Source organism: Sciurus vulgaris (genome assembly GCF_902686455.1).
Source record: "Sciurus vulgaris genome assembly, chromosome: 12".
Lineage (NCBI taxonomy): Eukaryota > Metazoa > Chordata > Mammalia > Rodentia > Sciuridae > Sciurus > Sciurus vulgaris.
The window spans coordinates 70,145,110-70,161,581 of NC_136473.1; the positions used below are offsets into that span (position 1 = coordinate 70,145,110).

The window sequence follows — 16,472 nt, forward strand, 5'->3', positions numbered from 1 at the left end:
AGAGAGCTCCACAGCAGACCAGCCAGTCCTTGCTGAGATGTACAAGTCTTCAGAAACACCTGCAAGACGACGTCCAGCCCAGTACTACGACACAGCCTAGCATGCCACTTCAAAAGTGTTTGGACTCTCTTAACCATATGATTGCTTTTACAAAATGTTTCCACCAGGAAGCCAGGGGAGTCGCAGGAGAGTTTCTGGCTGAAAGAGAAGCTCACAGAGGGAAGAGTTTGATGCCAGTCTGCCTGTGGAAATGTTAGCAGAAGCATCTGTTGGTTGGTCCCCACTGGCCAAAAGGCAAACATTTGTTTTGTTGCAACAAACACTTCCATTTGAACACATTCAAGGATAAAACTATCACCGGATGTGAAGCTCCTTTCACTCAGATTGTGGGGGGAGGCCCCACCTTTCCAGCAGCACTCCGCCATCCACGGCTACCTGCTTGAAAACCAACTCTTCACCAGGACAGATATTCTGATTTCACAACTGTGACACACTCTACAAAGTGCTGGAGGAAAGTGCATTTAGACTTTCATCACCTGCATAAGAAACTGTCCTTTGTAGAGAAATTTTTTTCTTTATTATACTCTAAAAAGTGATTGCAGAACATTTAAATAAGTGAGAAAACATTCTTTGCTGTATATCTGAGGGGGAAGGAGCCTCCACTGAACTTTTGTTGTTTCTTCCAAAGTTACAATGCTGCCTTATGATTCTATTCAAATCGTTTCAGTCTATTGCCTATTCCTAAATGGCTCCTAATTGAACCCTTTAAATAAACTCTAGGACACTAAATAAATTCAGAGAGAAACTGTTTATGTATGGACAAAATTCTATCAGTAGAAACAATGGGGTGCTCCTCGCAGCCACACCACCTAGAGAACCTTATCCACCATTTGGTAGGATAAACAGAAATCTCCAAAGACAGCATCTACCACTGTTTGCACATGCTGAACATCAAGACTACTGGTGTTCACTTTTGAAGCCAAAGTAATATAATTGACAACTATGTGATTTTTTTTTATTTTTATTTTTTGGTGGTGCTGGGGATCAAACCCAAGGCCTCACACATGCTAGGAAAGGGCTTGACCATTGCACTACACTTCCAACTTCTCGATTTTTTTTAGAAGAATTTTAAATCTATATGCTGTTTGTCATTACTTTTCTTCCTCATTTAAAGCTATGACTTTCTATAGGTTTTTAATATTAGGTAACTCAAAAGTCAACTCTTAGTAAAGGGATTTAAATAATTCCTTACATTAACAGTTCTGTTTCTTTCCATTCAGAAAATTCATTGCTTTCTTTTCTTTCATCCATCTACCTCCCAGGTGGTCCAAAACGACCTTAAAATAACTGAGTCTGTGTTCTCAATACAAATCACATTATCTTGTAATTGCTAGATGCATACAAGTAATGAAAAGAGAAACACACATATTCTATGTCATAGGTATATGACAGAACAGTTGTAATACTTACTTCTGGCAAATAAGAAGGAAAACTATATACAGTTGTGATAAACTGCTAACAAATAAGTAGAAATTCTTGTACCCCTCACAACTCGTCCCACACAGCAGTTGAGAAACACTCAGCTCTGTCCTTGCTTACCTCGCTGCTTCTCCTCAGCTCATCCTCCTTGATATGACTCGCCTGGACAGCCTGCTCCATTCTGCTGACCTTCTGCTTAAACTCTTCCAAATTCTTTTCTAACTGTTGCTTTACAGATGTGACCTACAGTGGGGAGGAAAAGGCAAAGCATTATTTTTATGTTCTTTATTTGTAAATGATCATTCATTCTTAAATAATAAAAAGTTCAATGTACTCTGCATTAGGAAGAGGGGAGTGAAGGGAGGGGAAGGGGCATGTGGGTAGGAAGGATAGTAGAATGAACTGGACATTATTACCCAGCGTACATATGTGATTACACAACTGTGTGATTCTACATCATGTACAACCAGAAGAATGGGAAGTTATACTCCATTTATGTATGAAGAGTCAAAATGCATTCTACTGTCATGTATAACTAATCAGAACAAATAGAAAAATCACTTGGCAAAGTACGTAATGATATAGCTATTCCCTGGAGTCACATATAACCAATGTTACAAATCAGGTAGATCCACAGGTCCTGATATGAAACATGACCAAGTTATATTAATTGAAAAAATAAGATGGAGCAACACACACGTCCTATGCCTTTATTTGTATTTTTAAGAAGAACTGTACTAATAATACACATAGAAAAATTCTGGAAGAATACTATTTGCCTATTTTACCATTCTAATATGTAATTTTTATAATTAAAAAATACCCATTATTCTCATAATAAAAAAGTTCATGGAGTATAAGAATTGATGTTATCTATTCTGATGGAGACCCAATACATGTCACAACTAAATACCTAAATTAAAACACCACAATGTGAGCTTCCAACATCATCTGGTGAGCAACATACAGAAGAAAGATATAAATTTAGAGAAAACAAGAAAAAAGTAAAGACAGAAGGGACTGGAAGACCATACAGTCATTGTCCTTCAATGTTAGCAAGGGTACCAAAAATCTCAGAAGCACAAGTCCCTCACAAAAAACACTGTAGTATTTGCATATCTAACCAACGCACATCCTCCACTCCCATACACTTTAAATCACCTCTCAATTTCTTACAGTGACTAATACAATGTAAATGGTATGTAAATAGTTGTTCAACTATATTATTCAAGGATTGATGACAAGGACAAAAATCTGTGTGGGTTCAGTATACATTGCAGGCCTAAGTATAGAGTGTGTAAACCAGATGCAACGCAAGCAACCCTCAAAGAAGGAGTGCTGCAGAGACAGGACCTGTGATGTGGGGAGTCATAGCAGGGCACGTCTACACCTCACTTCATTCATGTGGATTCAGCATAGCACTTAGTGCACAGACAAATTCAAGTTTTGCTGTTTGAAACTTTCTAGAATTTTACTTTCTCAAGACTATTTTTGAGCCAGGTGTGGTGATGTACATCTATAATCTCAGCTACTTGGGCCAGGAGGATCACAAGTTCAAGGCCGGTCTCAACAACTTAGGGAGAAGTTTTTAAAATTAAAAGTAGAAATGGTTGGGGTAGGGCCTGTAGATATAGTTCAATTGGTAGAGTGCTTGTCTCACATGCAGAAGGCCCTGGGTTCAATCCCCAGCACCAGCAAAATAAAAGGACTGGGGTATGACTCAGTAGTAAAGTGCCACTGAGTTCAAACACCAATGCTACAGAAAGAATATTTTCCATTTTTGATATTCAAGTCCACAGATATGGAATCTGCAGAGATGGAAGACTGACTATATTTTCAATATATTTAGCAGAATAAAAAAATAAATGTCCATGCCGGGCGTGGTGGCACACGTCTGTAATCCCAGCTGCTCACGAGGCTGAGGTAGTAGGATCATGAATTCAATGCCAGTCTCAGCAAAAGCAAGGTGCTAAGCAACTCGGTGAGACCCTGTCTCTAAATAAAATACAAAATAGGGCTGGGGTTGTGCCTCAGTGGCCGAGTGCTCCTGAGTTCAATCCCCGATACCAAAAAAATAAAAATAAAAATTATGTTCATAATACAATCCATAAAACACACTTAGGATTCAATTTACAAAAACATAAATGAATTAAGCAAAATGAATAATGAATAGAAACAGAATTACAGACAAATAATACAAATGGTCTTGAAATAACTGACTTCACTGGTAATGAAGGAAGTATGAATTAAAACAATGACATATTTTATATCTTAGTTGGCAAAATGTTAAGAATCAGACTATCTCCTATTAGCCAGAATGGGAGGAAACAGGTCCTCAACTATGCCTGGAGGAGAATGAACTGCTGCAAAGTTTTCAGATGGCAATGCATCAGTATCTATCAAACATTAGAAAACATACCCTTCAAGTCAATGATTTCATATCCGGAAACCTGCCTCATACACAGATACCTGCTCAAAGATATTACAAATAGTGCTATAGTGAATAAGAAAATGCTGAAAACCTAAATATCCATCAGTGGGGAAAAGATTAAGCAAAGTACAAAACATCCAATAAAAGCAAGGCTCAGACAATGCCAATAGAATATTCCTCTTAATTATACCAAAACCAAAAAATTCCAATTACACATTTGTAAACCTATTTTAAAAGACATTGAAGAATACTCATTAAACTGTTCATTGCATTTTGTCTTCATAAGGAGGAATAGAATCTTTTTTCTTTTTTATCTATCAAACTTTGGTTGGTGGATGGATAGATTATCTATCTGCAATTCAGGTAGTCTGTCATATACATCAGATGTCAATAAATGTTAGGTCTTTCCATCTCAGCTGCATTCTCCATTCCTGGTGTCCTCTATAAGAAGTCACCATGTCCTTCTCTGTTACAACTTGAAGAGTTTTAAGTTTTTTCCTAAAATAAAAGAATGTACTTAAAAGGTAAATCCTTAGTTTGAGGAAATAAGCAATTACTAAAAAATAAATGGAACTCTGACAACAGCCAAGTTTCTGACATACCAAGATAAACTCCAAAATAGATCACTCTCTCTGGCAATACTGGTCAAGTCACACCACAAAGGCACTGCCATTTTAAGGTCACACATAATTAGTGCTTACATGCAGTGCACCAAGCATATTTTGTTAATAAACAAAACCCTATGCTAATAAAAAGATTCACAGATTAAAGGAAGATAATATAAAAATAAACAACTAAATTGTATATCAGATGTTACACATGATGAAGAAAAATAAAGCAACCTAAAGAAAATGAAGTACTTGAGGTCAGGTATACTTGCAGTAGTGAGGGACAATCAAGGTGACACTTGAGCAGAAAGCTTAAAAAAGTAAAGGAGTATGCCCTCAGATCCACCTGGAAGAGCCTCTAGCAAGGCCTGAGGTTGGCAGGGGCCTGTTGTATCCCACCAACAGCAAGGAGGCCAAGCAGCTAGCAGAGAGCAAGTGAGGGTAGAGTAGGAAGAGAGGAGGTGTGAAAGTGAAGGAATGGGAAGCCACTAGGGTCCTGCAGGTCGGGGAAGACCTGGCTTTGATCTGAGAAAGAGACAGGAAGTGATTACAGCATTTCGAGGGGAGGAGCAACCGATCTAACTCACGTGATGGCTCCCTCTGGTTGCTGGTTGGAAGCAGACTGTAAGGGGGCAATGGTAGAAGCAGGGAGAGCACCAAGGAGACCCCTAAGATAACCCAGGGGAGAGGATGGTGACCTAGGCCAGGCTACAGCACTAAATGGGGCAGAAAGTAGTCATATTCAATATGCAATATAAAGATAAGACATAAAAAGTCAGGTTTATGCTTAGCAGAGAAATAAGAACACATGCAAGGTTTCTGGAGTGGCTGAAGAGATTCTAGCTCCTGACATAGGTAACCATTACAACAGAGCATGTCATAGACTAATATATTGAGTTACACATTTGTTCTATGCAGATTTTGTATTTTTACACAAAAAAGTTTAAATATACCATTATATTGTTCACACACAAATGTACAATAAATCCACATAACACAGATATGCACACAAACGTGTATGTGTGTGTATGTGTGTGAGATAGAGAGGAGGGAGAGGGAAGGAGGGAGAGAGAAAGAGAGAGAGGGGAGAGAACAAATAAAGGTAAAGTCAGCAGTTTTAGCAGAATAGGTTCAGCTGTGATAGAAAAAGAACTGAAGATGATATGGACTTGAATGTCTGAAATGTCTGAGAAATATGGAGAAAGGAATTGCTCTTTACTAGGATGGGGAAGACGAAGAGAGGAGCAGGTTTAAAAAAAAATTGAGTTCTATTATTAACATGTTAAGTGTGAGATGCCTGTCAACTGCTAGGTGGAACATCAAGCACACACTACAAACCTACAGTTCAGAGGCGATCTCCAAACTGGGAACATAAAATAATAGTGACTATCATACAGCTGATACTTAAAGTCAAAAAACCTAGGTGAGATCACATTTGGAGTGAGTCTTAAATAAGAAAATTGATTTTATTCTGCAGTGCATTAACTATCTGGAAGCATAAATTACTTGGGACAGCTCCCATCTGTTCACATGACCCAGAACCAGCAGAATCTCAGAAATCTCCACTGACCTTGAGATCTGAAATCCTAACTCTATACCCAACTTTCTAAGGATGAGAAAATGAAAAGCCAGAAATGTTCTATTCAGTCTCCACTTTAATGAGTAAGGGAAGTGAAGAGAGAACATTTTTGCTTTCAAAGAATTTTCACTCACTTGGGCTGGGGTTGTGGCTCAGTGGTAGAATGCTTGCCTACCATGTGTGGGACACTGGGTTCGATCCTCAGCACCACATAAAAATAAATTAATTAAACAAAGGTCCATCAACAACTAAAAAAACAACAAAAAAAAAAGAGAATCTTCACTCAACATGGAATTTGACACAGTTGTTCTCATAAATTGAAAGTAAAGAGATGGTTACTAGAAGTTGGGAAGAGTAGGGGAAGGAAAAGGTTGATCAGTGCATGCTAAGTTATAGTAGATCAAAGTGAGAAGTACTGATGTGCTACTGCACAGTAGAGTGACTACAATGACAATAATGTACTATACATTTCAAAACATTAAAAGGATTTTCAAAGTTTTTACCATATAGAAATGATGAGATGAGTATGTGAGTATGTTTACCCTGATTTAAACAATATGCAAAGTACACATGTATCAAACATACATGGTAATGCATTAACATGTACAACTTCTATCTTTTTAGATACTGGTTTTAAAAACGTCAACTGTGGTGGTGAAGTAAACTGCATAAGGAAAAGAGGGGACCAAGAGAGAGAAATAAGTTAGCACCCTACTTTATCCAGTTCAGCCTGCAGAATGTTGAGAGTATTCTTGGCTTGCTGTAACTCCTGGGTGAGCCTGGCTTTCATCTGAGTGCACTCTTGATCCAGGGTCTGGAAAGAACGATGCTGACGGGAGAGTTCCTAAAAACCAAAGGACACACACATCAAACTGACGATGGTTAGTTAACAAGGGAGTTTCCAAGATGAGACACAAACATCCTGTCAGTTAACGCTACATAGAAAGAGCACGAGACAACCGGGAGACAAGCAGATCATCCACAGACTGACCAGTTCAGTCAGTCTGAGAACTAGACCACACAATCAAATCCAGGTCACTGAAAGGAAGGTAAAGGAGTTGGACAGTTGACCACCTGGAAACAAGCCCACTTCCACATCTTCCCCAAATTTCAATTAAACATCTATATTTGGATGAATCAGGGCAGGTGAGAAGATCTGAACTGCAAAGATCACAACTCAGCCAAGAAATTGAACACTCAAAATGAGTTAAACAATCAAAACCCAAAATATACCACTTACGGTCTTAAATTTAAAAGGACAGAAAGTAAAGGCTACCAGTTAACTATGATAACACAGGATGCCAGCTAACATTCCCAGTCACTCTTACTGAAAGACTAGACTCTCAAGCTAAATCACCTGAAAGGACCAAGCTGCCAGCAATACCTACCAGCCCACCTTCTGCCCTAACTGCACCAACTCCTTTCCCTGTGCATTAACTACCTTTCTAGTTCATTTGCCAACCCACAGGCTTTACAGACTGGAGAATCTTATATAATTCCCTTCACTGCAAAGAAAGTGTCTGAATAAAGCAACAGAATTCTTTCCTTCTCAGTATCTCAAGCTCATCGCAGAACATGATAAAAGAAAACTCTGGACTACTAATACCCCCTCTCCAATCAAACCCAGAAACACGGGGGGAATACGTTGTCCACAAAGCATTTCCCCTCTATTGGTTTCCCGAATTATGACAAACTGTTTCTCTTTCCAAGTAATTAAACTTCTCAAGAACACAGAATCCAGGAGAGCCTTTCAGACACACTCTTCGTGAACCCATTTACCTTACCTCTTGAAGCTCCTTTTCTTTCTCCTTGATTTTCTGTTCCAGAGAACACCTGGCACTTTCTGCATTTTGTCTCTGACAACTCAAATCCTCAGTCAATTTTTTCAACTTCTGTTCCAGTGTAGTACACTAACAGATAAAAATGTTTGACACAAAAGAAAGATTATTCAAGGAAAGAAGCAAATATTTTGTTTTAGGAAAAAAAAAAAAAAAAAAAAACTTAGTCCCAAGATCTGTTTTCAAATTTACCATTATTTTGATCTTTTTATTTCATAAAATATTGAGTTTGAACCTATCAGTCAAATACAAAAACCATTATACTTTTATCTCAGCACATATAAAATCTTATTTGGGAAATATTAGCAAGGATGTAAGAATTAACCAGTTTAAATAAATAACTTCATAGTCTGTGCTATAAAAACCGAGACAGGTCTAATGATTCGTCTAACACACTGCTGCTGGGAAGGAGCGGTTAAAAGGTAGTGTTGCTGACAGGAATTAGAGGGTGCCCATTACCCTTTCCTGATAGTCTCTTTCAAGCATAATGGATCTTGTGGGAAATTTTAAATATTAAAATCTTTCTTTCCACAATGCTCCCACTATGCTACTTTACATTACTGGAGATTCACAGAGCTTGAAAATATCACAACTAGGTACTAATCAAGCTGCTATAAGCAAAACAAAGAATATTCTACTGCCTTCTTAATAGCCAGTTATCCATTAAATAAAATTTGAAATGTGAACTATATGAAAATTTAGGATGCTCTTCTAAAAGCAGATTGGGACAAGAGTCTTGATTCTTGAAATCCATTCCTCTATACCAACTCCTTGTGCTCAAATCCTCAAATTACCCTGCAAAACCACTCTAAGGACCCAGGGAATAATAAGAAAACTTTGTATGGATGGGAAGGAACTCCGACTCCAAAAGAAATATGCCCCAAACTGGCAAATCTCTCTACTAATGTATTTCTCTAAAATTCTTCATAGTCTAATTTAAAGCTACTAAAAATATTAGAAATTTAACAGGATTTAGAGAAAAAGAAAACACTATGTAATACTTTGCTGGAAGACCAGTCAGACACCAATTATTAAGTAACCAAAGATTGAAAAGTGCCAAGTTGATCAACAATGACTAAATGATTTTGGAAATATCAGAACTTTAAAAATATAAAATTTAAACAGCAAAATTTTGAGTCAGGTTCAAATTAATCCACTTCACTGAACATTGACACTTTTGTCATTATTTTCATATAATCCTTGAGTTTTTACATGCCCAAGGAAGAGTATTACAGAGATTGTAATAGTAAGGTATGAATTCAAAAAATATTTATTAAGAAACTATTATAGATTATGCACTGTGGTAAGCACTGAAGGTAATAGTAAATAACTCAAGACAAAAATCAATGCCCACATAGATGATGGTCCAAACTTTGGGTGACTGACAATTCTCATGAGAAAAAGAAAAAAAAAAAAAAAAAAAAAAAACACAAAACCCATGCACTACGAAGTAGATGAATGAACCCTTGGTGCCCTCTACTGGCATTCCCTCAAACTGCAACAGATTCTACTCCCCACCCTCTCCCTCCTTACAGAATCAACAATCCTCTCCTACTAGACATTGTAGGTTTAAAAAGACTCTTTACAAGGTATATTTCATTTAAACTTTTTTAAATGGCATTTTGTATTAATAATGCACAATCCATGTAAAAGTGAATGACCAGTAGGTGTCATAAATGCTACATAATATTCTAAAATAAGTGTCCAGAGTTCAAGTTCTTGAAAATACATAGCATGGGACCCTGTATCCTCCTTTAAGAGTTCTCCAATATATATATTCTCCAATAAATATATATATATATTTTTTAATACTGATCTGAGTTTTTCATCTATGAAATATGAGTGCTGAACTCCAGGTGTTCAGCCAGCCCCAATATTCTTTCTCATGTTAACAAAGTCTGCAAACACTTGGAAAAAAAACAAACAGCTAACATTCTCCTAAGAACACAGTATTACATTAACTTCATTTTATTTAATAAGTAGTTCTAATGTCTAGGCCAGAAAAACAGCATAAATGTAGCATAATGTGATTTTAGCAAAACATTTGACAAATCCATTTTAGAGACAGGGAGGAAGGCAAACTGCATTTTCAGTTGGGTGAATTTGTAGCTGATTGGAAAAAAGAATCCTGAAAGCATTAAACAAACGAGTGTTTAGAATCTGGAAGGAATACTAAGAGAAAGTCAGATAGTATTCTCAGCATTGGTCTACTCAAAAAATTTTTAAATTCAAGATCTGATAAGAAAAAATTTTCATCAAATATGTTAGAGCAAAGATTTGGTGATTTTTGTCTCACTAAAACCAACAAGGTAATATGTAAAAGGATAAAGGTAATTCTTCCAGGAAGCCCTGGCCAAGCAGGAATTCAATTATCTTAATTGAATAAGAACTCAACAATAAGCTCTGATAATAATAACAACTAATGTCATTACATGTTCACCAAGTGCCAGAAACTAAAGCCTTTACAAAAATTCTCTCAATCTTTACACTGACCTGTGGCCCAGTTATCATCATTAACACCACTTTATTGATTAGTTGACTGTTCAGAAGTTAAACAGTTCCAAAAGCAACATAATTAGAATGTGGCAGGGCCAGAGCTCAAATTCAACTCCTTCTAACTTGAAAGACCAAATTCCTATTACAAACTCTGTGTCGACAGAATAAATATACAGATCAAGAGCGGTCATGTCCCACTAAGGCTCCACTGCTCATGCATCTAGTCAATGTTTCTCAAGAGCTCCCTGTGTAAAGCACTGCACTAGGAGAATGTGGAAAAATGAACCTACTTCCACCTCCAGAAAGATGAAATAAATACACTGTTCCCAACAAGAACAAATAAAGACTCTGGACCTTAAAACGGACAAAGGAAGAGTGGAGAGAAGGCAGCAGACCGATGAGGGACCCAAGAAAAAACACTGTACCTCTGACAACCTAGAATTCCACATGCAGCAGAAATATCCTTTAGGAATGAAGATGAAATATGTACATCCTCAAATGAAGGGAAACTGAATGCGTGGCCGGCACACCTACTCGAAAAGAATGGGTACAGGAAGTTCTCTAAACTGAGAGGAAAAGATGAAAGAATCCCTAGAAGGCATCTGTAAAGAAAGAAAGAAAACAGAACTGGGGTTGTGGCTCAGTGGTAGGGCACGTGCCTAGCACATGTAAGACACTGGGTTCCATCCTTAGCACTACATAAAAAAATAAATAAAGTTACATTTAAAAAAAGAGAAAAAAGAAAAAGGTAAGGAACAATATAAACATATGTAAACAGCTTTCCTTCTGTTCTTGAGCTCTTTAAAATATATTCAATAATTGATACCAAAATTACAACAATGTAGTTCCAAATATACCCAGAGAAACTAAGATTATATTATAAATGGGGAAGAATATAAAAGCATGAAAAGGGAGATAAATGTTCTCTAATTTATTAGAACTGGTAAAACTAAGTCATTAATAGAATGTGATAAATTGTGTGTATATAATGGAATATCTAAAACAATCATTATAAAAGCTCTACAAAGTGATTCACTCAAAAAATCATAAATAAGCCAAAGTAGAATTCTAAAAAATGTTTAAGTAACCCACCAAAAAGTAAGGAAAAAACCAAAGCAATGAAAACAGAAACAAACAAAAAAAAGGCAAACTTAAGTCAGGGCATATTAACAATTACATTAAATGTAAATGATCTAAATACACCAATTAAAAGACAGATAGGAACTAGAGATCGTTACATTAAGTAAAATAAGTCAAACTCGGAAAGTTAAGAGTCCTGTGTTTTCTCTCATATGCAGAAGCTAGTGAAGAGGAAAACGAAGATGGGGGCAGATCTCATGAAAATCAAAGGGAGATCAGTAGAGGAAAGAAACCAGGGGATGGAGTCAGGAGTGCTGGGGAGTGATACTGGCCAACTTATATTGTTATATTGTGTATCATGTGCATGTACAAATATGTAACAACAAATCCCATCAGTATGTGTAACTATAATGCACCAGTAAAAAAATATGGGGAGTGGGGGGAGAGACAGACAGTAGAAGGGTGCATTAAAAAACATGAACCAACTATATGCATGCTACATGAAATTCACCTCAAATACAACAATGTAGGCAGATTAAAAGTATATAAATTTGACAACTTAGAGAAATACACAAACTATTCCAATTCTCCTTGTATGAAATATGTAATTTTAATAATTCTATAACTGATAAAGAAATTGTACTTATCATCTTAAAACTCCCCAAAAGAAATCTTCAGGTCCAGGTAATTTCACTGGAAAATTCTATCAAATGCATAAAGAAGAAAATATACCAATTGTATTCGACTGAGGAGAGAAGACGTTCTTATTTGCTTCATAAAACTAGTATTACCTTGATACAAATGTCAGACCAAGGTGGTAGGAAAAAAAAAAAAAGGAAAAGAACAGAACAAACCAAGATCCCTCATGAATGTATGTGCAAAAGTCTTAAGTTATTAGCAAATAAAATTCAGAAATACATAAGAATTAGACAACATAACCAAGCGAGGTTTATTCCCAAAATGTACACCTCATTCAAATACGTGAAATTTAGTATAATCTACTACCTTAACAATTTGTTATTTCATATAACTGCAACATAAATCTGTAATTATTTCAAAACAAAAAATTTAATTAATTAAAGGAAGAAAGAAAGAAAAGGTGGATGGACCTTCCCAAAGAAAGCAAACAGGTGAAATAGGAAAACAATGTTTTCACTAGAGCCTCAGAAATAACTATAGAGCTTATTAGAAGTAAATTCCTGAGGACTGTAGGCATAATCTAACAGGATTAATTTTTGTAAGGTTCTGTGTGATTCTAACAATTAGCCAAGTGTGGAAACCACAGAGCTAAAACACAAATACTAACAATAAAAGGATCAAAAAGGGGATGCCAGAGAAAATATCTGGCAAGAATGAGAAACATTAAGAATCAAGAGTCAGACCAGGAGAGCAGAGTACTCTGACCAGATAGGAATTTAAAAGCAAATAATGGGTCCAGAGGAAGATTAGGTTCAGGAAACTCCAAATCATCACAGTTAGTCTTAGAAGGTAATTCATTTTCCTCCATAACAATTGTTACCACATACTATATCATCTATGTTTACTTATTTATTTTTTATTTTCTGCATCTCTCTATTAAAGATGAAGCTCCATAAGGCAAGGATATTTGTATACTTCTCACTTTATTTCCAGGCCTAGAACAGTGCCTAATATATTGTAGGCACTCAATAAATATTTGTTAACTAAATGAGTAAACAAATGAATGAATAGAAAAAGGAGAAAACTGGTAAAGCAGATTTGGGCCAAAGTAAAAATAAATCCTCAAAGTAATAAGAAGGCTGGGGCTGAGCTTGTGGCTCAGTGGTAGAGCCCTTGCCTAGCATGTGTGAGGCACTGGGTTCAAAACCCAGCACCACATTAAAAAAAACTAAATAAACAAAATAAAGGTATTGTGTCCATCTACAACTAAAAATATTTTTTAAAAAGGAAAGAAATAAGAAGGTTGGTTTTAACTGGAGCCTTAAGAAGATTCAGTGGCAAAGAGTATATTCACTAGATCACAAGAAGAGATCAATGAAATCTTCGAAAACTTTTTAAAACTTCTATTCATTTAAGTGCATATTCTATGTGCCATGTACTGTGTCAAGTGCTACACATATATTATCTTCATTTTTCACCACCCCCAGAGACTTTATAAAAGAAACCAGTGATTTGCCCAAAGTCATTCAACTAGGGAAGGTATGGCCATGATTGACCCCAGACCTGTTCAACTCTGAGACAGCTTCCTAGCTCAACTGCATCAACACTGTCTAGTTTATGCTAAAAAAGATCATTACAAACATTTATGTTATAAAATACTCTTTCCAAAGAACTGTATAAAAAGAGGAAAAATTTTTAGTAATTCATGAAGAGTCACATACCTTGGTTGCTGCCTGGTCATATTGGGCTGTTGTTCTCACTAGTTCATCCTTATTTCTGTTCAAAACTTTCTCTTTTTCAGTTAATTCCATTTTTGTTTTCTCCAGATGGAGTTGTAGCTCTAGAAATTTATTCACTTGGCCTTTCATTTCTTTTTCTTGTCCTTGTAGACGTAGTTCCAACTCATTAACCTTACTTCTTAGCTCTGAAACCATGAACAAAAGCACACCCCAGTTCATATATATTTCTTACAAAATGTTCAGAATTTATCATGTATTTTACTTTATTCTGAAATCTTTGATGAGATAAATATAATTTATATTACACACACAAACTAATTGTATTTAATTTCAGTGCTTACTGTCTATTGTCTTTTTCTTTTCTTTTTTTGCAGTGCTAGGGAATGAACCCAGTGGCACACTATCACTGAGCTACATCCCCAACCCATTTTATTTTTATTTATGGCACAGTCTCACCATATTTCCTAGACTAGCCTTGAACTTGTGATACTCCCGCCTTGGCCTCCTGAGTAGCTGGAATTACAGATGTGTAGCCCTATGCCCGACTCATTTGTATTTAAATATTCTATAGAAAGCAGAGAAATAGATTTACTATTTGAGAAATATGGAGAAAGAATGTTTCTCTAAATTATAAACAGCATCTTATAGAACTGCAAAAATAAATGTACAACACCTGAAATTATCACTTGGCTAGGCGTGGTGGCACATGCCTATAATTCCAGTGACTAGGGAAGCTGAGGCAGGAGGATAGATAGCCAAGTTCAAAGTCAGCTTCAGCAACTTAGGGACACCTCAAGCAACTTCGCGAGACTGTCTCAAATTTTAAAATAAAAATAAAAAAGGGCTAGGGATATGGCTCAGTGGCAAAGCACCCTTGGGTTCAATACCTGGTACCAAAAAATAAAAATTACCACTTGGTATCATACACTAGCAAACCAATATTTGTTCTGTGCCCACATCAAAGCAAATTAGTGCCAAGGCAGTAAAAAGTTCATCCTCCTGTAAGAGGGCAGCCTCCTGTAGCCTCTGGTGACCTTTCCTTCAGTAAATATCAAGATGGTGTGAACCTCCCATTCTACCAAAATTAATAATGATTCTTTTTCCATGTTTTTTCCTACATACACACTATATTATTTCCAATGGCACTGGCAGTATGACTGCTCCCACCAGTGAACACTGGGAATGATTTTCAATATATCAAAGTACTGGAAATTACCATATTCTACAGAGTAGATTCCCAAACACCACCTGGTATGCTTGACTGTGAGCTGCTCCGTGGCACAGCAGCCAGGGTTATAGATTTGCTCCCATATGGACAGCCTGGCAGTGCAAGGAAAAGCTGCTCTGCTGATACACCCCACGCCTCTGGCCAAAGCTGGTCAGAACACAGGCTTGTTCCATGGGCACAACAGGAGCCAGATGAGAAGCGGGGAGAGTGCAAACTGCTACCAACCTACTCTACTCGCTCCACTTCTGGAAAGATAAATCTAAGCCTCTCGGCCTACTTTTAAAGGCTCAGGGCACCAGCTTTCAATACAAATAAAAGTACATCTCAAATCTGTGATGGCTTTTATTACTACTGAAAAGACAATATTTCACATCATCAGTCTGGGATGTTGACCACTGATATGTCAAAAACACATAAGCAAGGAACCAGGATTAAAAACATCTGGAGGGGTTGGGGCTGTAGCTCAGTGGCAGAGTGCTTGCCTAGCACATGTGAGGTACTGGGTTCGATCCTCAGCAGCACCATAAAATATTAAAAAATAAAGTAAAAGTTTAAATATATATATATGCATGTGTGTGTGTGTGTGTGTGTGTGTGTGTGTACATATATCTGGAAATGCTTCTGAAATTATCTTGGATAATTTTAATTTAAACTTAATTTAGCTACAGAAGTTACCTTGATTCTGGGCTTTGAATTGATCCAAAAGATGAGAATTGCTACAATTATCACAGCCACTACTATTAGTATCTCTTTTCCCTGTTTGAAAAGTTGATCTGCTTGGAGTCACCTCTTCGTCCCCAAAAATGTGAGATGCAGAGAAATCTCTCCTAATTGGAGTTTTTTGAGAATTAGAAGAAAGTCGATTTGGGGTCTTCTCCTGTTGCCATGAGAACACAGATGATGATGCTTGATGTCGAGCAATGTCTCGGTGATTCATGGTGGTTTGAGGAACAACCTGGTTAGCTTTCTGTAAAAATAGAAACTCTTTAGAAACCTTTAGAAATCTCAATATTCCAGACTATTTCCTTTCAGGTAGAACATAAAGCTAAAATTACAAGCAGTTGACACTTGCATTGCATACGAAGAAAGGACGTTCATCAAGTCAAGGGAACCATTAAGTCCCAATATGCAGTGATGATATTTTCTAAAGGTCAGCCTTCTCATCATCAAAGGAGCAAGCCATATCATCTGAGGCCTGATCTAATTCAAAAGGGCTTTTTTAATACATCCCTCATATACTCCATTCAAAATGTGAGTTTTTGCTGGCATTTTAAATACCAAAATTGACTTTCCCTTACTTATCTTTAGTTAAATATTAGCCTGCAGAACTCTTTCAAAACTCACTTCCCACCATA

The 16,472-nt window shown here is 36.7% G+C and overlaps 1 protein-coding gene and 1 long non-coding RNA gene across 2 annotated transcripts in view; one reads left to right on the forward strand and one right to left on the reverse strand.

The window, feature by feature from the left end:
• The window catches only part of LOC306641860, a 479,070-nt gene that overhangs the window by 236,775 nt on the left and 225,823 nt on the right, over positions 1 to 16,472 (forward strand). The gene's annotated exons all lie outside the window — the stretch shown is intronic.
• CENPF (centromere protein F) overlaps positions 1 to 16,472 on the reverse strand; it is a 58,415-nt gene that overhangs the window by 33,721 nt on the left and 8,222 nt on the right. The window contains exons 5-9 of the mRNA XM_079107723.1: positions 15,793 to 16,084; positions 13,872 to 14,074; positions 7,882 to 8,007; positions 6,813 to 6,941; positions 1,600 to 1,722 (exon numbers count right to left, since the gene is read on the reverse strand). Coding sequence (XP_078963849.1) covers positions 1,600 to 1,722; positions 6,813 to 6,941; positions 7,882 to 8,007; positions 13,872 to 14,074; positions 15,793 to 16,084 — 873 coding nt within the window. The remainder of the gene's footprint in view (positions 1 to 1,599; positions 1,723 to 6,812; positions 6,942 to 7,881; positions 8,008 to 13,871; positions 14,075 to 15,792; positions 16,085 to 16,472) is intronic.